The sequence below is a fragment of the Empidonax traillii genome, unplaced genomic scaffold, assembly GCF_003031625.1.
Source record: "Empidonax traillii isolate 1590-97213 ecotype Southwest subspecies unplaced genomic scaffold, ASM303162v1 scaffold209:size809316, whole genome shotgun sequence".
In the NCBI taxonomy this organism is placed as follows: domain Eukaryota; kingdom Metazoa; phylum Chordata; class Aves; order Passeriformes; family Tyrannidae; genus Empidonax; species Empidonax traillii.
In genome coordinates this window covers 303,729-323,029 of record NW_020955402.1, presented here as the reverse complement: position 1 = coordinate 323,029, position 19,301 = coordinate 303,729, and the positions used below count along the sequence as shown (strand labels likewise).

The 19,301-nt window shown below is 39.9% G+C and overlaps 1 protein-coding gene across 12 annotated transcripts in view; it reads left to right on the top strand.

The window, feature by feature from the left end:
• The first annotated feature begins 280 nt into the window (after positions 1-280).
• Positions 281-19,301, top strand: part of TAMM41 (TAM41 mitochondrial translocator assembly and maintenance homolog) — a 28,054-nt gene continuing 9,033 nt past the window's right edge. For 9 of the 12 annotated variants that reach the window (XR_003571616.1, XR_003571614.1, XR_003571615.1 and 6 more), the window contains exons 1-7: positions 281-451; positions 1,728-1,907; positions 2,758-2,850; positions 5,651-5,801; positions 8,079-8,224; positions 10,368-10,533; positions 12,639-12,701. Coding sequence is in view for 6 of the 12 variants with exons in the window: in XM_027887430.1 (XP_027743231.1) it covers positions 314-451; positions 1,728-1,907; positions 2,758-2,850; positions 5,651-5,801; positions 8,079-8,224; positions 10,368-10,533; positions 12,639-12,701 (937 nt within the window). In the remaining 6 variants the exon portion in view is untranslated. The other 3 variants (XR_003571617.1, XM_027887435.1, XM_027887434.1) reach the window with 3 other exon arrangements.

Sequence of the window (19,301 nt, the reverse complement as noted above, 5' to 3'; positions counted from 1 at the left end):
TTGTCCTGCCTGTGTCCCTGTCCCGATCCCCGCCCGTGTCCCTGTCCCTTGTCCTGCCTGTGTCCCTTGTCACCTGCCCCGCCCATGTCCCTGTCCCTTGTCCTGCCCGTGTCCCTGTCCCTTGTCCTGCCTGTGTCCCTGTCCCTTGTCCTGCCTGTGTCCCTTGTCACCTGCCCCGCCCGTGCCCCCTCAGCGCGGGCCGAGCCCGTCTCTCCCCGCGGGGCCGGGCCCGCGCTGCCCCCGCCGGGCTGCAGAGGGCGCTGCGCGGCTCAGCCCCCGCCCTCTCCGCCGCCCCGGCGGGCCCGTCCCGGCCATGGCGCTGCCGGTGCTGTCGAGCTCGGCCGTGAAGTTCCGGCGGGTCTTGGCGCACTTCCCGCAGGAGCTCAGCCTGGCCTTCGCCTACGGCTCGGGGGTGTTCCGGCAGGCGGGGGCCGCGGCCGAGCACGGCGAGGTGAGCGCTCGGGCCCCGCGGGCCTGTGCCGGGCGTCCCGGGCACCGCAATGCCGGGAGCCGCCTCCGCCCCGCGGCTGCTGTGCGGGAAGGGGCCGAGAGCCCCGGCCCTTACGGGATATTGTCCGGGCCGCGCCCCGGGCTGCCCGGGAGGGCCCGGGGTGGTCCCGGCAGTGGGTTTGTCATTGTGAGGGGCTCGGCATCCCCTTCAGTCCTGTGCGTGCACACTGTGTGTCAGGTTATTCACTGCTGTTTTTACAGAGAATTACAGCTTGTGCAACCTGCTGTGCACCGTATGAGGGGAATCGAAAATATATCGCCACACTGAAGTGGCAATCTCGGGGCTTCCTCATCGCTTGGGGGTCAACTGCTTGAAAATAACGTTTCTTTTTATTTATTTTTTGTGTTCAACCTTTTAAAAATTGTTAATCAGCAGTATTGGTCGTTATTGGCTTGACTTACTAAGCACTCTCCACAGATGTGACTTTAAATGTGCCTCGTTTTCTTTAAACGGAGATAATAAGAATTTCAGAGCTCTAACAGCATCTCATCGTCACACGAATAGGAATAAAGGTAGCTAACAGATTATCTTTTTAGTAGTATTAATGGGTTAGCTGAGATGCTGCCCACAGTTAATAAGCCCCAGAGAGGCAGTCCTAGGGAATTTGAAGCAGCATCACTGCAGACAGTGGTGTTGCAGGTGTGAGTTCTGAGCGTTGGTGCTGTGTCTGCAGGCAGTGTGTGCTCTGGGTGCTCCACAAGAGCAATACATACACCGCACACTGGAACTCTTGGGAGTTTAGGTTGTTTTGTTGTCAAAAACAAAGGACTATGTGAGAAATGCACTTGTTGCCGGCTCTCAGGTGCCTTTATCTGCCCACATGCCCCAGTTCATGGCCTTGCAAATTGCCAGAAGTCCTGTTCATCAGCAGTGTCAGCTGTTCCACTGAGCTATGAATTAAGGTGGTGGAGATCTTACACTTGCTCTTCTGTTTTAGAGCGTTGAAGTTTGGTCACGGCCAGGACAGGAAAATTTTGAGTAGTCTCTGCTAAATGGACAAGAAAACACAACTTTTTCTGAATCTTTAAACTATATCTGACATTAATACTTGTGTTTTAGGCTTTATTATTATATTTTTCTTGTGAAAAATTATTGGCTGGAAGTTTGATACTATGTACATCTTAGATTATTATGATTACATATATCTTTGGTTTTTATGACTGACATTGGCTGCTTCTTGGCATATAAACCCCAATGCTCTTCTCCTCATCCACAGAACAATATGCTGGATTTCGTATTTGCTGTTGATGATTCTGTGACCTGGCATATGATGAACTTGTTAAAGAACAGGAGTCATTATTCCTTCCTAAAATTTTTTGGGCCAAACCAGATAACTAGTATACAGAGCTATGGAGCAGGAATTTACTACAACACTTTAGTGCCATGTAATGGTAGGGTAAGTACAAGTAGTCTTTGTGCAAGTACAAACCAAGTAAAATAGTTGTCTGTGGTGAAGTATTGAAATGATTAGCTTAAAGCAAATTTCAGGAAGCCAGTCTTGTAGATTGTAGCTGTAGATTATCTTCAGTATTTTTGTCTCAAAACTGCTTCCCAAACAGCATTTTAATTAAAAAGCAAACAGACCAGCTGCTTTTACACCTTAAAAAGTGTGATCAGTGTTTGGAACTTAGAGCTAAAGCACTTCAGAAGGTGGATTTATATTCCTTATTACCTGCTGTCTGCCAGCTTTGGTGGTGTATTCTGGGGAAATGCCTTGAACTTCAGCAGTGGACCATGTAGTAATAGCAGAGTGGATTCTAATTGTTTGTTTGGCATAAAATGCAAATTGCAACATAGCAAGTTGGAATTGACACCTGTTTTCTTTAGTGCTGGCAATCTTGACCTGTGAGGCTTGGGTGTAGTTGATAATTCTAGGTAAGTGGTCCAGCAAGATCTCTGACAAACTATTTCTTGAGTATTTTCAATATCAGAAAGGATACTGTGGATTAATCGAAATATTGGAACATTTGGCTGGAGACTTTATTGCAGCTTTGATTCTAGAAAAGATCTTAGATTTCCAGGCATTCTATTTTTCCCCAGAATTTTGCATATAAGTGAGAAATTTTTCTTTTACCTCCTGTGTTAATTAAAACAAGAAAATGTTTTACTAGTATGCATCCAGTTTTTTACTGGATGTGTGTGTTCTTTAGAATGAATGACAGTTATGTCAGGAAATAGTGAGTTTCATGGAGTGAAAAAGGTATAGGTACGTTTTTTCAAAACCCTTTATTTTGCTTTTTTCCCAGATGATAAAATACGGTGTAATTAGCACTGATACCCTGATTGATGATTTATTTCACTGGAAAACCCTCTATGTCGCTGGGCGCCTACAAAAGCCGGTAACTGTTCACCTGTTTGGTTTTCTGTCTTGAAATGCAGGAAATTACAGGGCTGGAAAATTATCAGTTGTAGTTTTAACTTTATCTGTTAAGGATATATCAATACTGAACAAATAATGTGCCCTGATTCAGAGGTGTAGCCCTGGAGGGATAATCTTTCAGAAAGGAAGTGAAATGTAGTCCTTAATGACATTCTGTGTGATGTGGAAAACCCACAAAGGTAAGTGTATTAATAGAAGTTTTCTGCCTGTAGTAAATCTTGGGTAACTGGACTATTTGAATGCAAAGCCCCTTTAATGTTGAATGTATTCTATGCCTTTCATAAGAGACTGTAGGGGGTCACCAAAATTTAATGCAGTAAAATAATGGAAATCTTTAAAGATGAAAGCTGCTTTGCTGTGCAGTTACTGTGTAGTGCATTGTATTGTGAAAGTATTTATAACTGAATGAACTATGGGTTAAACACGTGTGTTTTTCTCCTCCATGTTTGTGTCATAAAAAATAGGAGGTGTTTGCTTTCCCTGAGTGCTCTACTCAGTGAGGTTTCAGCAGATGGCAGCAGTGCTGAGGAAAAATTTGTTAAGACAGGAGGGTAAGAAGGAGAGGAGAACTCTTCAGGTCTTAGAAGTTAATTATGCTTTTCACTAAAAATTTGGAGTGAAAGTTTGAATAAATTGTCTCAGCACTCTTGGCTTTTCTCTGTTTCCAGAAACGTATTGTAGCATGATACAAGTCAGAGCAGCTGTTATCACTGTAAAGAGTGAAACTTAATACATTGAGAAAAATAACTGAAGGAAGAATCCTGAATGTCACATTAACAATGAATAGTGAATAGCTATTTTCAGTGCATTTGCTGCTACTTTGATTTGTGATATGGTACAGAGAATAGTTCCAATTATAAGTTCTCTGTACTGTGAAAAAGCCTTCCTTAACTTTGGTGCTCTTTCAGATTCACTCCAAAAATCAACATCCATCCTTTTTGTACCAGGGTGATAACTATTGCACTTTGACTTCCTGGGAGATTTTTAGGTCTCTGAACTGTTTAAAATTTGTTCATAAATTAGTTTTATTGCCACTGCACTGTTTCCAGGCATGTAGATTTTGAAGCCTAGCACATTGTTTTCCTTGGAAGAAATTCCTGTGGTCTTCCATAAGGAGGAATAAGATCTCTTTGGAGTTTCACATTTTAAAAGGCTGTAACTGTGGTGTTCTTAATACAGGTCCATAACATGGTGCTATTTCCAGGGCTATCCCGAGATATAAGCACCTATAGGAGTGCTTGAGTGCCACAGACTTCTCTCCTCTGTCTGTCCTTAGAGATTACCTGTAGCAGCAAATTATGAACATACATTTATTAGTTCATCCCCATGACCAGCATTAGATATTGAAACTACTTAAGCACGTCTGTTTTGTGTTCAGTAAACTTCTCCTGTGGCTTTCAAGGAAATACATAAATAGTGCAGAATGATTGAAACGAGTAACCTCTGTACTGTTGCATTCACCATCATATCAAAATCAGATATTATTCCAGTTTTATGCCTCTTAAAGATTTTGCCATAACTAAAAAGTATGTTCTGAATATCAGCAATGTCAGCCATGACTTTGCTTTGGCTGTGTCCTCTCTATAATAAGAATTGTGTGTAGCAGATATGTCTGATTGTCATGCTTTCTTTATCGACTCTGGGTTTGGTTTGAGTTTTTTTCCCCCTTGATTAACAGGTATTTACATTCCTGAAGAAAAATAGTTACTTGAAAGGGTCCCTTAGCTGTTTCAGGTTATATGTGTGGGCAGAATTTCAGGTAATACTGCAACTCATTTGTGTGTGAATGGGCTTTTGGGAAGAAAGAACAAGAGGGATACCTTTGTTCATAACTGCCGGTGCATTTGCATTTTAAGGTATTGTAGGGTAAACAAATATTAAAAAAAGTTGCCTTTTATAAGCAAGACACTTGAAGAAGACAGAAACTGGCAACAGGCAGGTATTCCTGGGAGAGCTGTTTCTGGAAGAGCATAGTTATACAGCCATCTTGTAAACCAGGGTGACTTCATCTGTCTGATGTTCTATAATGGTGTGTTTCTATATTCTGTTCTTACCAAAGATCTGCTTTTTATTCCAGTGTATTTCCATATCCTGGGTGACTGGTTTCTCTAGTTTGTCTTGAACAGTTTAAATGTTTCCTAAAAACAAATACTTCTTGTGGCACATAGAAGCATTGAAGTGATCTGTTCTTCACGTATATGTGAAGATTCCATTGAGTTCACATTCTTCTCATGCCAAGTGCAAAAGTAAAACCTCCCTGCTTCTTCTAATGTCTAAGAAACCCCTTGAAGCATTTGATAGGGGAGTCCTCTATTAAAAAAAAAGAATGAAAATGAATATGAAAACTTACCTCTTTGGTGTTCTGATCTCTTTCGGTGGTCTTTTTTCTTATTGCATAATCATGTATGAAGTATTTCTGTTGATGCATTCATATTTATTGTTTTGTTCAGTCTTAAATTTATGAATATGAAAAGGTGAATAGCTCTTCAGAGAGTAGCTAATGGCTGTAGCATATGGCAGTTCCAAACCTGTTTGTAAAAACAGCCTTTTCTAGCAGACTGTTAAATCTCAAAAAGATGTTCCTCTTTTTCACACGGTGTAAACAAAAGGGGACACTAGTCCTTATTATACCATACTAATAAGATCTAATCTTAAATAAATTTCTTACTTATTTTTCATGCTGGATTGAGTAACATTTCTAGTTCCATTTTCAGTAGCACTTTCCTGAAGTCTTGCTTCCAATGGCTCTCCTTTTTCAGGTGAAAATACTGACACAGAATGAGAATAGCAAGCTGCAAGCTGCTCTTGTGAGCAACCTGAAGAGTGCAGTCACAGCAGCCTTTCTCATGCTACCAGAAAGCTTCTCTGAAGAAGACCTCTATATGCAGATTGCAGGACTCTCCTACTCTGGTTAGTACATGGTGTCTGAAGTCACTGAGGAGAAAAGCTGTAGCTGGAGCTGTTGTACCACAGTTGGAAGTCTCATGTGTAATAAATCATTGGCCCTCTTACTTTGGGCCCACACTGCTGCATGCTCCAAAAATTCTATGTGAATGCTGTGTTCCGTAGCAGCTCCAAAAGAATAATTGGGCTTATTCTTAGGAAATAGGTGTAGGTACCTAAACACAGCTTCTTTTACCTGCTTGAACAGCTAACTATGAGTGACTGAATATGATGAAATAATGTGGGGTTTTTTCTGTTTGTATGGATTGTATTCTGGTTTAGTGTTTCAAAACCTTGGAAAAAAATTTCTTTCCACTCTCAGTGTAATGTTGAGTCATCTGATAGTCTGACTCATACCTTGTCATCTCTTACTTTTGGAGTGTAATGTGTTTAAGGTTCTTATTTAGTTAACTTAAGGATCCATATTATGATTCTTCAGTGTATATTTAACATTCACCTCCTGGTTAGTATTTGTTGACCTTTTTTAATTTGCTAAGAGAATTTCCTCCTTTCTTTAGTTAGGAAATGGGTATGGAAAACAATTGAGGAAACTACTGCAAATGGCTCTCCAATGTAAGATTTAGTTGTTACAATTGAATTCTGCATTGCTTTTTTAAATGTTGATATCCTTATTGAAATCACTGTGAACAAGTTTGATTCCTTTATGCAGCACTTCCTTTGCTTGTGTAGAAGTGCAAGTTTGGCTTTAAAAAAATCACAGGTGGGCAGGTGGGGGTTGTAAGCTGCAGCTTGGCTGTACTGAGGAGTGTTACTGTTCTTTATGTAATACTTCCCTGAGCAGTTTAGGTTGCAGCTTTTTCAGCCTTTCCATAGTAGTTTTTTTCTGAATTGTTGCCTGTTTTAAAGTGACAATAAGAGGGTGCTGACAGTGGGATTGCCAGTCAAGGCTGTTTGCTGCAGGGCTGCAGACCTGTCCTGCCCAGCTGAAACCTGCCCAGGGATGGCATTGCATTCTTGGTGGGCACCAGTGACCAAGACACTTTTTTATATTTTTTGAAACAGTGCAGTTAAACAGAAACATGGGAGATCAGTTACTATGCTGTAAGATGTTGAAATTGGCTCTGCTGTGTGAACTAAGCTAAAGCAGTAAGATTCCCAGTTGGGAATGTTCAAGGAAAAGGCTGTTGATTATATGTTTGTGGATATTTTATTTTGCTGCCATTTTGTTAAGTCTTTCAGAGGGTATACTAGTAGACAAAATTGATTTTATGTGTTACTCTAATTAGTCTCCTTGGAGACTGCTGAAAAGGGTTGTTCATGCTTGAATTTAGAAAATGTGCATCCTTTATTTTTTTTATGCATTTTTTGAGAGCAGTGAGTCAGTACCATTTATGTGCAAAGTGTTTGTTTTGTGGCTTGGCATAAATTGAAATAAACTAAGTAAGGCTAGCGAGTTACCGTCTTTCAATAAAATTTATCTCCTGGATATGGGAAGTGAGAAAATAAACTGATTCAGGATTTTGTTTGTTGATACACACTGCACTGAGCCTCTGTCTCCTGGTTAGAAACCCAAGAAATTACCAGGCTAGTACCTGAGGTAGTGGAATGCTTTATTGCATACTAGCTGTCTTTTCACTTAATCTCTCTGAAACTTTTCAGTCATGTATCAGAAGAGGAAGTGTAAAGGTCAGTGATGTAACAGTGGTGTTAAAAGCAGTTGCTTTTTGAGAGTAGTAACAAAATACATGGCTAAGAGGAAAAGATAATACAGTGATGTTACCATGGCTGCCATTAGGTGAACTTCAGGTACTGCCCTTGAAGTGCAGAGGCAATGCAAATTATTTTGTCTCAATATTGAAAAATTAGGCTTATTTGTTTGTAGATACAAAGTATTAGAGCTGGTCAGTTTGTTTAGTAATCTGTTAAAATGGATGCATCATTGCAAAGAGTGTAACTGCTACTGCCACTTGACATCTGGACTTACTTTGTTGTCCCAGTGAAGATGTGGACATATGGGCTGATGATATTACAGCGTATCAGAGGCCACATGACAATATTTGACTCCAAGCAGATATTTTCTGTGCTTAAAGATATTTTAATAGCTTTTTGACTACTAAAAGTGAACCTTATTGTCAATTATATAGGCATTGGTAGAATTGAAGAATGAAGTTTTAGATGACAGAGAGTTATTTAGAGCTTTTTACTATATTGATTTCTGTTATATTCTCCTATGAGTTTTTGGGTTTTTCCTAATGAATTAACTGTTTCTCTTTTCTTGACTAGGTGATTTCAGAATGATAATAGGAGAAGACAGATCGAAAGTGCAGAACATAGTGAAACCCAACATTCCCCATTTTCAGAAGCTGTACAGTAACATATTACAGGACTGCCCTCAAGTGGTATATAAGCACCATCTGGGAAGGCTAGAGGCAAGTGTTCTTCAGAACATTTTTAAAACAAGCAGGTGGAAGTGCTTTATCACATTGACACAAAGCAGGAATTAGGCCATGCACTAAGGAGGGCAGTTGTAGTTACTGTACTTGCTATTTGTTATGTTTCTGTTGTGAAGTTGCTTCTGCAACCAGAAGATTTGCCTTTAGTACCAGTCTCTGCATATGTAGTAGCCACTGCTCATTTTCTTTGAATATGGGCACAGAACTGGAGCCCTAGCAAGGGAACAAGAGAAGATCATTGTAAAACGTGTGTTCTAATGACTACCACATGGAAACAACAGTCTAGGAAGTGATGAATGAGCATATGGTTTGTGTTAAAAAGATTAGGCTGTAACTCAGAGGTGCAACTTTCCGCAATCAAAAACTGCACCTCACAAAAACACTCATAAAGTGCTAGTTGTGAAGATCAGCTGACTAAACCCAGGTGAAATTCTGGCATTAGCTTTAAATACCCATCCTAAACCATTTTTATCTTCAATATTTGGGAAATTCAAAATGACCAGTATCTTGAATTCCATCTTTCTGGTATAACAGCAGAATTAGGGGAGAGATGCCACTGTCAGGGGTCCTGTAGCAATTTCTCCCTTTTGTAGTTTGCATGTCCATGGGTGAACATTCAAGTGTGATATAAACTTCAACATGAAGTTACAAATAGCACAAGTTGTCTCATGGCTTCTTTATCCTCAATTCACCTTGGTAATTATCTCCCAAATGCCTCCTTTTAGGATGTGTCTTTGTTAGAAATTGATATAAGTACAGTTTTAAGCAGACTTAAATACAGTTAAAAATTGTACTGCCGTGCTTTGGAGTACAGCATAGGCAGATCTGTCTTACACTGCAACTACCTCCATGTTTTCTGATCAGTGTGCTCTTCAGCAGTTTAGTGGAAAAAATATTTATATTAATTCTGAAAAGGATCCGTAATGCTTTTTTCAAGGAAAAGGTTAGTTACTGTAATACTTCCTGTTGTTTACCTTTAAACAAATTTGATAGCATACTGCAAATATGCTGTTGGATAATAAATCTGTCTATAATTCCACAGTTGTCATCAAGGCTGTTGATTAAATGACATTATTTCACAGTTGATTTAAAGCAAGGTGCTTTTATACTCTATTGCTCACACCTTGGTGTGATTATTGGCAGTTATTCCCAGACTGAGGTGGATGTCTGCTCTCAGGAGTGCAGTTCAGTACAGAATAGAACCCCCTTTTCCAAGTATATGTCTTCAGAGCTACAGAGAAAATTCTTTCTTAAAAGATTCCTCAAAACCAATTGAAGACAGACACTGGTTCTCACAGTTTTGGTTCAGGCGTGGATTCCTCCCACATAATGTTCAGAGCCTGCTCATCGTCGGCTGCCTCTGTAGTGATTCATCTGGAGATCATTTTCTCCACACTGACAAAAGGGAGTGTATAGGGGAACTAGACTCCTGTCTGATGTCTCCATGAAGTGACTGAAATGTTGTGTGGGAGGAATCGAGCTCTTCATATTTTCTTCCAGTTTTGGAGAAATCTGCTCCATCATGCGTTTTTCAGTGTTTGTGCTTACACTGTGTATAAATATGTACAAGCTTGTACGTTGGTATTGTTGTATTCAAAAAAGGGTCCTTGAATTTCTGATCCAGATTGGAAAATGTGGAATGAATGTTTTCTTCAGATTATACAAACCACATGTGGTTTGAGTTTAAAACAGAGAAAATGGTTTTCAACTAAACTTGAAATGTGTGTGTCTACAGTTTGATTATATTCAGGCAGAAGAAACTGAGCTAAGTGGTCTTTTGGGAACTTTTTTTTAATTGCAGTGTACTTATGTTTCCAAAGGAAATTGGATATAACAGAAATGATACAGTTTCAGTGAAAAGGCACTTACAGAGACAGGAAGATCATGTGTGTCTTTAATAAAGATTAACATCTTCGCCTTGAGTTATTCTTCAGATTCAGAACTGCATTTCCCCGTGCTTGGGAAGTTTTCATTAGCAATGTCCATTACTTGTACTAGTGAAATAGGTTGGGTTCTGAGAGATATTTATCAGAGGTCAAAGATAGCCAGAAGAATTTTCGGACTCCTTTAAGAAAGAGAACTGAATGTTTTTTTCTGTCTTATTTTTTATAACATTCAGATTGATAAAAGTCCAGAAGGTCAATTTACACAATTAATGGCTTTGCCAAAGACTCTGCAACAAAAGATAACTTCTCTGGTAAACCCTCCTGGAAAAAACAGAGATGTGGAAGAAATTTTACTGCAAGTTGCCCATGACCCTGACTGTGGATTTGTGGTGCATCAAGGTAGGCCTAACCAATGTCTGTAATCTTTTTTGAAGACACGATAGAGATACAAATCTGTTGTATATGTTTTTCTATTTCAGAAGGATGATTTAAAGACAAGGGTGAAAAAACCGAGGAGCTTAATCATGAGATATCTTCTTAAAAACATGGGTTTGGATTTCTTTGATTGCAAATAAGTTATCTGAAAAACTAGCAAATAGCATTCCTACTGATATAGGAAGATCTGTCTTGGTTTGGATCCTGAAAGAGGCAGTCTTTAGGGATTAGTGTGGCCTGGTTAGACCATCTAACTCTGGGGTGCTTACACCTTTAGACATAACTTCATCAAAATACTGAGCTATGCATCCTACCAGTCACACATTGCAAGGATGAGCTAATTTTCTGTCTCGCTGACGTTAGCCTTCCCAGTCAGGTTGGTTAGTCCAGACATGTGAGCTCTGGCAGAGAACTCCAGCTTTAAGGCAAAAGATTGAGGTGTGTCTCATCACCACAGCTGCTCTGAGGCAAGATCATGTCATAGGAGCAAGTTAATTCTGCAGACATCAATGTTTTTATTATGCTGCAGAAAAAGGAAGATGTTTAGTTCTTGGAGTCTCTTACATACTTAAAAACTTGACACGTTTTTAGTTCCAGGTAGCAAATTTTGCAAGCTCTTTGAGCACAGCAAAAGTTCCCTATACTGGGAGCCACCAGACACTCTCCAACTGCTGCGGGAGCTTCTGGACTGTTTTCTGTTTGGGGAAATGAAGTTCCTGAGAGTTGCAGTTCTCCATTGGCAGCATAGGATGGATGGAATCTGGACATGGAGCACCTTCTGTGCTGGGCTGCAACAGTAACAGGATAAAAGCTGAAACCGGGAGAAGTGTTGTGAGCTGTAAATGATTTTAGAGCTCCAAGGTATCCACCCTGAGCTGGTTATCCCTGTGGCTGTTTGTGTAGGGTCTTGCAAGCGTGGCTGGGACTGTGCGCAGTGGTGCAGCACTTAGAATCAAAACACTGAATAGATCTGGTCTTGTCAGGCCAAGCGGTTTAAATTCTTAGTAGAACAAAACCCCTCTTTCACTTTTGTAGCCAAAAGATTTTCCTAATTCATCACTCTGGGTGAAGGCCAGGACAAGCTAGTTGGGATCCCTGCAAGACAAAGCTGATAACTCAATCTGCATTGTATTATCCCTAGATATTTTGCTAGATCAATGTGATTTCTTCCTTTCCCCTCCCTACCTTGCAAATTATTTTCAGTGGAACATTGTATCCCTCTTACTTATTAATGGATTACACTAAACTTTGTTCTGCATTATGGAAGTAGCTTTGAAAGAAGGGTTTAAATGTATTTGAAATTAGATTCTAGGTTGTTAACACAGAATAATATCTTTTAGTTTGGAAGTCTAACTCTGAGACTACTGCATTTCTACATTTTTTAAAGTATTTAGTAACATGCAATACATTTTACATATCAGTATGCTTTTATGTGTTAGAACAAATATAACAATACTTCTGAAAAAAAAGTTTTCAAGTTTTATATACTATTCCATTAATACCTAAGAACCACAGACAATGAGAACTGAATGTGGCTCAGTGCAAAGTGGCAAATGAGCCTTATCTTTAAAAGCTGATAATTTAGAAAAGCCAGACAAGCACTGCACAATAGTGACATCACTGCTTGATCAGAGAAGTGCAAAATCCCAATTTCATTTTGAAGTTATCATGAAGTATAATTTGTTCTGCTCCAGAATGTTGATATACCAGCACTTAGATGAAACAACCCTGAATCCTTTATGACTAATTATCTTAGTAGAGATGTAATGGGACCCTAAATACCTTTATTTGATCAATTCCTACCGGTTGTTGTCTGTTTTAATATTGATTTGGGTTTTTTTCCCCATATGGTGTATGTAAAATAAATTAAAATAGCTTAGGGAATATTCTCAATTAATATGACAAAGCAGAGCAGAAAAAACATTCTCAGCATAAGTGTGTGTTTTACTTTCAGGCTGGCTTGATTGTATAAATGGAATAATATTTGACTTGTGTATGTTGGAAGGTAAAAAAAAAATCCCTGCAAAACTGCTAAGATGGGTAACATCCGTGTGCTTTTCTCTCTGCAGGCATTTCAGGAATTGTGAGATCCTCCAGTATAGTGCAGAGTGCTAAAACCATACTGACAGCTGGTAAGAATGTGTGTGATTTCCATCAACACAGGTCTTCTAATTTCACAAAGGAGAAATTACAGGGCCCCAAGACTATCTTGTTACAGAAGTTTATTCTTTAAATTTTTGTGCATTTAATTGAAAGCCCCTGGAAGATAAAAGTAATATTTAAAGCAGAAGACTTATTGTAACTATTGCAAAATTGTAAAATCCTAAAAGGAACTGGAATCTGTGCAGCTTGTAAAAAAATAAACAAACAAACCCCCCCAACAACCCAAAAGTAGAAAAAAAACAGCTTCTGAGTTCAGTTTAATTTTCTATGCAGGCCAGATCTGGCTGGTGTGTACTAGTTCTGCACTTTTTCTATTAAAAAGGCTTCATGCTTTCTTGAAGTTGCTTAAATAATTTTCTGAACTCATTCATACCTGTTCCTAGTTCTTCCACAAAAGCAATTATATAGAAATGATGCCAGTACTGGTTTTAAAAGCAACTACAGCAGTTCCTGCTGAGCAATCCTTATCCAGACTTTACAGCAGCTGTTCCCCTCCATTAGTGTTGGTGACTCTATGTTATACCTCCTACCCCTTGTAAAGAAACACAGGTTTCAGTGTTCAGGACCATTACAGGTCTGCTGAGTAAAATAAGCAGGAACAGTTTTACTTTTTACATGCATCTGTTATTAGTTTAGTTCTATTAACTGGAAGAAGTCTGACAAAACTATTGCCTAACTTTTAGTAGCTGGAGGAGACATAACTCCATCTAAGTAAAGCAGTTTTGTTATATATCAATTAAGCACATGGCAGATGTTAGTTTCTAATGTAAGGTTTCCAACCAAAAAAAAAGGTACCTTTTTCTTCTAGGGTTTGTTGTCAAAATTACCTGCTAGCGGTCAAGAATTCTGGTATTATAACATGCCTTTTTAGAGATGTCAGCTTGCATCCTGTCTGTTTCTAAATCCATGGAGCATAGATTTTTTAGTGAAATAACTGTAGGGGAGGGGTCAAAGACACTGTTATCCTGTTGAATCCAGTGCTTGGGAAAGTTATCCTGACTGCCCAGTAGGGCAAAGCTGCTTGTGTACAACTTCAAGAGCAGGGATAGAGATAGTTGATCTTTCTAGGTTATTTATGCTCTCCTTCTGTCTGTTCTGATGGACAGAAAATCACCTCTTGGAGTTGTTAGCTCCTTTTGAGTGTCATGCAGTCAATCACTTGCAGCCTGTGTTGGTATTGGGACTGTTGTGGGGTCCTGATGCATCTTCTGGTAGGACTTGTGATTCTTACCATGTTTTCTGCTTGTGCATGTGAAACTAGTTATTTGGGAAGTGCCTTTAATTTCCTTTGTCTTAACTGCTTTTTGCTTTATATATAGTGGCTTTTTTTCCCCTTTAAAGCAAACTCTAGTTGTCTCCTAACCAGCCAGTTACATAGAGTAACACTCATATTTAAAATCATGCATTTTCTGCTGGTGGTTTTAGTGTTGAAAACATATTTCTGTGGTTTGATTCAGGTAAAGCAAAGCAATTTTGACCCTTTGCCTGAAGTACAAGCCACATTTGAACAAGGAGGCCCTGGGGGAGTAGATTTTTCTTACTTCTAGCATAATTTAGTTCCTTTTTTTAAAACATATTTACACACTTCTGCCAGAACCTGGCCGAAACCATTTGCAACAGAATTCAGGATTGATGGATTTTTCAGATGTGAGGTTTGTATGATCTTAAGTGATTTTCCCTGGAACTGAGGATTGAGGAGGAATGGGTGTCCATGGGTTTAGGAGTTAGTAAAAGCTTTTTGCTTGTAGGTTTTTTTTGTTTGTTTGTTTGTTTTTTTGTTGCATTTTTTTTAATATTCCTCTCCAAACAGTTATGATTATGTTAAATCTTGCTGTATCTTCCAATGAAGATTTTCTCTCAAGTACAGTTTCTTAATTTCAAAATGCATTCCGAGGGCAGCATTAGTGTTGCTGCCGTGGCTGTGCCAGTCCTTGGGGCTCTCCATGTTCCTGGAGATGCAGAATGTGCACAACACAGCGTGGCTCCTACACTGGAGGAGTTGCTTGACTCATGCAAGGAATGTGTGTTACAGGAAAGTGTGGAGCTTTCAATTCAATCCCTAAGGATGCCGTATTTCTTTCTTCATTCTTTGTCCAAATCTTGTCCAGTATTCTGTTCCCCTAAGACCTATTTTCACACTTTTTAGTAGAGACTTTAGGAAAAGTATATGGCTCTGACCTTCTGCAATGCTTATAAAAGAACAGTAGCTTAAAATAAGAGAATTATTAAAGAGATTAATGAAATCTGTGGCTTCATTTAATAAGCTCTGACTTTTTTTTGCTGTTTCTAGTAACTGTACAAACAGTTTGAGGAAGAATTAGATTTCACTACCTGGCCATCGTTCTTTTTGGAATGGGAGGACACGATATATCTTTTTTGTAAGGGAGGACATGATATATCTTTTCCTTAGCTGATTGTTTTACCTTAACATCAAAAGAAGTGAAGTACCTTCTCTGGACCATAGCATGGCTGTCCAGTGTACAGCATATTTTTTAATTGAATGTTAAAAGTTAAATCAGCAATAGCTGTGCTGAGATGGCATGCTGAGTATTAACAGTATTGACAAGAAGCACAATCAAAATAAAGAATTTCAACCCATTTAAGAGAACTTTTCTCATCTTTCTCTGCCAATGTGGTTTTGGATTTGAGCTCCAGCTCTGTGTTTTTGTTTGTTGTTAAATGCTCTATTTAGTTTTTGAAAATCCGCCTGTGCATTTCTTTGAGTCTGTGGTGAGGTTGCCTCTCTGTTTCTCATTAGAGATGGCACCGTGGTTTGATTTGTTTTCCCACGTAGCCAGAGTTTGCATAGTCTTTGGGAACTAACTCTGCAGCTCTTATATTTAGCTCCTCTGAAGGAGATGTTGATACTTACTTAGCTTGGCTTTCTTCTTTTATATTTCACTCGAGGAATGCTGCAAGCCTTGAAAATCTTCTGTAAATACAGTACTGTGAAATAAATCATCAGTTGAAGCGTTTGTTCAAGATACTTTTAAGTTAACACAAATGCTCTGAATAACATTTGTTTTCTTAGAATTGAGATATTAGTATATTAATCCTTGTGTGTTCAACAGTTCTTTTAAACTGAAAGGATCACGTAAAATACTCTGTAGAGTTCGGATAACTGATGTCTTCATCAGCTGCCTGAGCATTGCCACCAACTTCACTGTAAATACATGTAAAAGTTTGCATGTGTCTGTGCATGTCACACTATTGATATGTAACTATTTGCCTCCACATTACAGCTCTTCAGCAGTACATACATCAGCCTTGCTTTTTAAAAGGAAGTAAAGAATACTACAGCCAGGAATATCTACCAGGAAACTTTGGGGGACTTACAGCCAAACTGCTGTCTTACAACACTAACACTTCCAAAAAACTCGATGTGGATTGCTAAGTAAAACCAGATACTTGTGTTTACACTAAGATGCTGTGGTCTTGGTCCCATGTGCATAAGGCCTTTGTTCTGTATCCTATAGTGGAAAAATTTGAAGGGGAGGTGGAACCACCAAGTCATAGATTCATAGCTGAAGTAGAAAGACATTTTTATGTGGGTTGACTGCTTCAGATTCTGAGACTGAGCCATAATTACAACCATTAACTTTTACTACAGATGTGACTCATCACCCTGAGGGCTGCTTTAAGAAACCAGCTGTAGGTATAAATGTGAATTTTCCTTTGCAGGCTGATGTGCTGGGGCAGAAATGTAAGCATCTCAATAACCCTTTGGTGGGTGGAGTTCAGTGGAGTGCTCCCTGCAGGGGGAAAATAGGAAAGAGAAAAATCTCTTTCTGTAGAGCGGCTTCAGGAGGAGGGTAAGTTGGCAGGCTGGTAGAACAGGCTGACTTGCAGACTGCAGTGCCAGCACAGTTGATTCCAGTCCTTCAGGGCTGAATCAGCTGTGCTGCTGCTGGTCTGCCACATGTTACACTGCGCTTCCATAAGTACTCCAACTTCACTGGAATGACACAACAGCATCAGTCCTGTCAGGGCAGTTCCCATATTGGAGGGCTGGATCCTGCATGGACAATACCTGAGAGAGTGGACAGTCCTCTTCAGAGCCATACACACAGTTTTAATTTGGGAGATTGGAATCACTTCTTTCATTTATGTGCTATGCCTGAGCTCAGCCTGGCCTTGTTCTGCGACTGGAATTCTTACTCTGTGTGCAATTCCAGTGTGGGTATGTGAGTCGCCTCAGAATTTACATGATTATTCACTTGTTATTTGAGGTGCTGCAAAGAAAAGCCTGTCATGACTTCAGTAGTGTGCTTGCTTTTACAAAAACTATTAATTGTAGAGAAGTTTGAGCATACGTACAGGATACAGTGGGTTTGTAAGTTCAAAATACAGGTATGGGTTATTTCTTACAAAAGATAAAGCTGACCTTATTTAAATTGCAGTTAGAGGCACGAGAAGTACAAAACTGATACTATACAATGGATTCGTTATCACAGGATTTTTACCCTGTCACATTCCTTCAGAAACAGAGCATGCACCTTCCCTTATTACTGCATACTCGTTTGACTTTTTGCTACTCTAGACTGTCAATATTGAATGTAACTTTTCACTTGAAATATTTTATCTTCATTTGATTGCTTTCTAAGGTCTTTATCCTCCTCTCCTTCCTCTCCCCCAAAAAAGACCATTGCAGTAGATGGCTAAACCTGGGGTGCTTGTTCCAGAATACCTTTCCCTGCGCTCTGGTCTGTCACACTGTGTGCCTTCTGGCTAAATTGCTTCTGTGTATTTTTGGTTAGTCTTGTCTGGTGTTCGATTAGATAAACATAAGAAAGATTGCAGTAAGTATAATGTACCATACTTTTGACCTCTGCATTTAAGTGTCAAAGCTTCTTGTGCAGCATTAAAACCTTGCCTTTTCAGTTTTGAATTTGTAAGGGTGTGATTGAACTGTGTTGTAAGCTGAAATGCCAAAAGTAACGGTATTTTGGTTTAAAGTTTACAAATACTAGATGACTAAATTCAGCAAAAGGCTGTGTCTTTTGTTTATTCTAGGTCTGTAAGAGACAGCTCATCTCTGGTAGAACTTAAGTGTTTAACTCTAAGGGTGCACTTCACAAATTTTGTGGGAGTCATCCTCAGTCCCTTCATGTCTAAAACTCATAAATGCTTGGAGGCAACAACTGCTGCTGTATCTTCATGAAAACTGAGGCAGGCCTGCCTTCACTGTAGGCTCAGTGTGATGGTGTGGTATTTACCAGAGTTCACTACTTGTATGCGTGCTAGAGTATGGCAGCTGTTCTGGCTTCATATGAGGTTTGTTATAAACAAGTGACAGCAGGTTATTCTGAAACAAAATTGGTCCAGACAACGTCCCTGTGACATTTTTCAGACTGAGGTCCATGGTACACCTCTGATATTGGCACTGTCTCCAAAGTACAGCTGCTTGTCATCATCTCATGGTTTTTGCTGCTTTCATTTCAGCTGGCTATGTGCCTTACCTGCTGTTCCAGGCCCATCTTTTCAGTATCATCTCCTAAGCAAACGGATTGAGCAGTTTCATTCTCTTGCAGGTGTGCCATTCTCTCAGTTAGGAAATTGTTCCTGCCCTTAGTTGGCATGAGGCAATAACAAAATATTCAAGGAAGTTACAGTGTACTTTATGGCTTGTTGAAACCAGAACAGATTTGCACCTTGACAGGCAGCAACACAGTTCCTATGAAAGACCCAGATCTCTGTTTTCACTTTTAATTCAGAAGCCTTTGTATAGCAGTGCCTGGGCTGCTGATGGTCTGCAGGGTTTGATTAAACAAGTAGTCAAGGTGGGCATCAGCGTGATGCTTCCCAGTTCTAGCTGTACAGTTTGTCTCCAACAAGGCAGGCGGGTGCCCAGTGTATGGCACTACGCACTGCTGTCTAAAATCTGCTTGGCACCAGGAATTGGCTCAGGAGAGGGTGGAAGTGCAGAGCTTATTGTCTCCCAGTCACGTGGGCTTTGCATGTTGTGCTTGAGCGGGATGTTCTTTTGTGCTGATTCAGCCCTCTCACTCCTTCCCCTTCATCCCTTCAGTAAAAGTTTGGCTGTGTAGCTTTGGGCATAGCTTGAGGTTCTTCATCTAATCTCCAGAATCTGGCAGTTAGGTCCTGTCTCAGGAGCCAAACTGCTTTGACAATTGGATTCTTCTCACAGACGTGGCCAGCTAAGTAACCTGCCTGGCTAAGGAACAGCTGGCATTCTCCAGCCAGTCCTGCTTAGGTGTCCTGCTGCAGAATGGAAGCTGGCAGGTTGCTGGTGTCCATTACCAGGACAGAGTGGAATCCTACTCAGCTGGACATACCTTTCAGTAGATGAGAAAGGGCTTGAAAAAGCACAGTGTGTTAGTTTGGTGAGGATCTGCAGTACACACGGGTGGGTTAAAAGCCTTCCTGTATGTAGCATTTAGAAACAGTGATGTGAATGAGAAGTTTCCCTCTGTGCCAGTTAATTGTTTTAGCAGGAATCTCTATGTTTGATATCCCTTGGTTATTGTCTGTACAATTTGCTTGTGTACAACATTTGTCAGGCCTTCAGAATGAACATGTTTATTGTACATGCTTTGATACTATTAAAA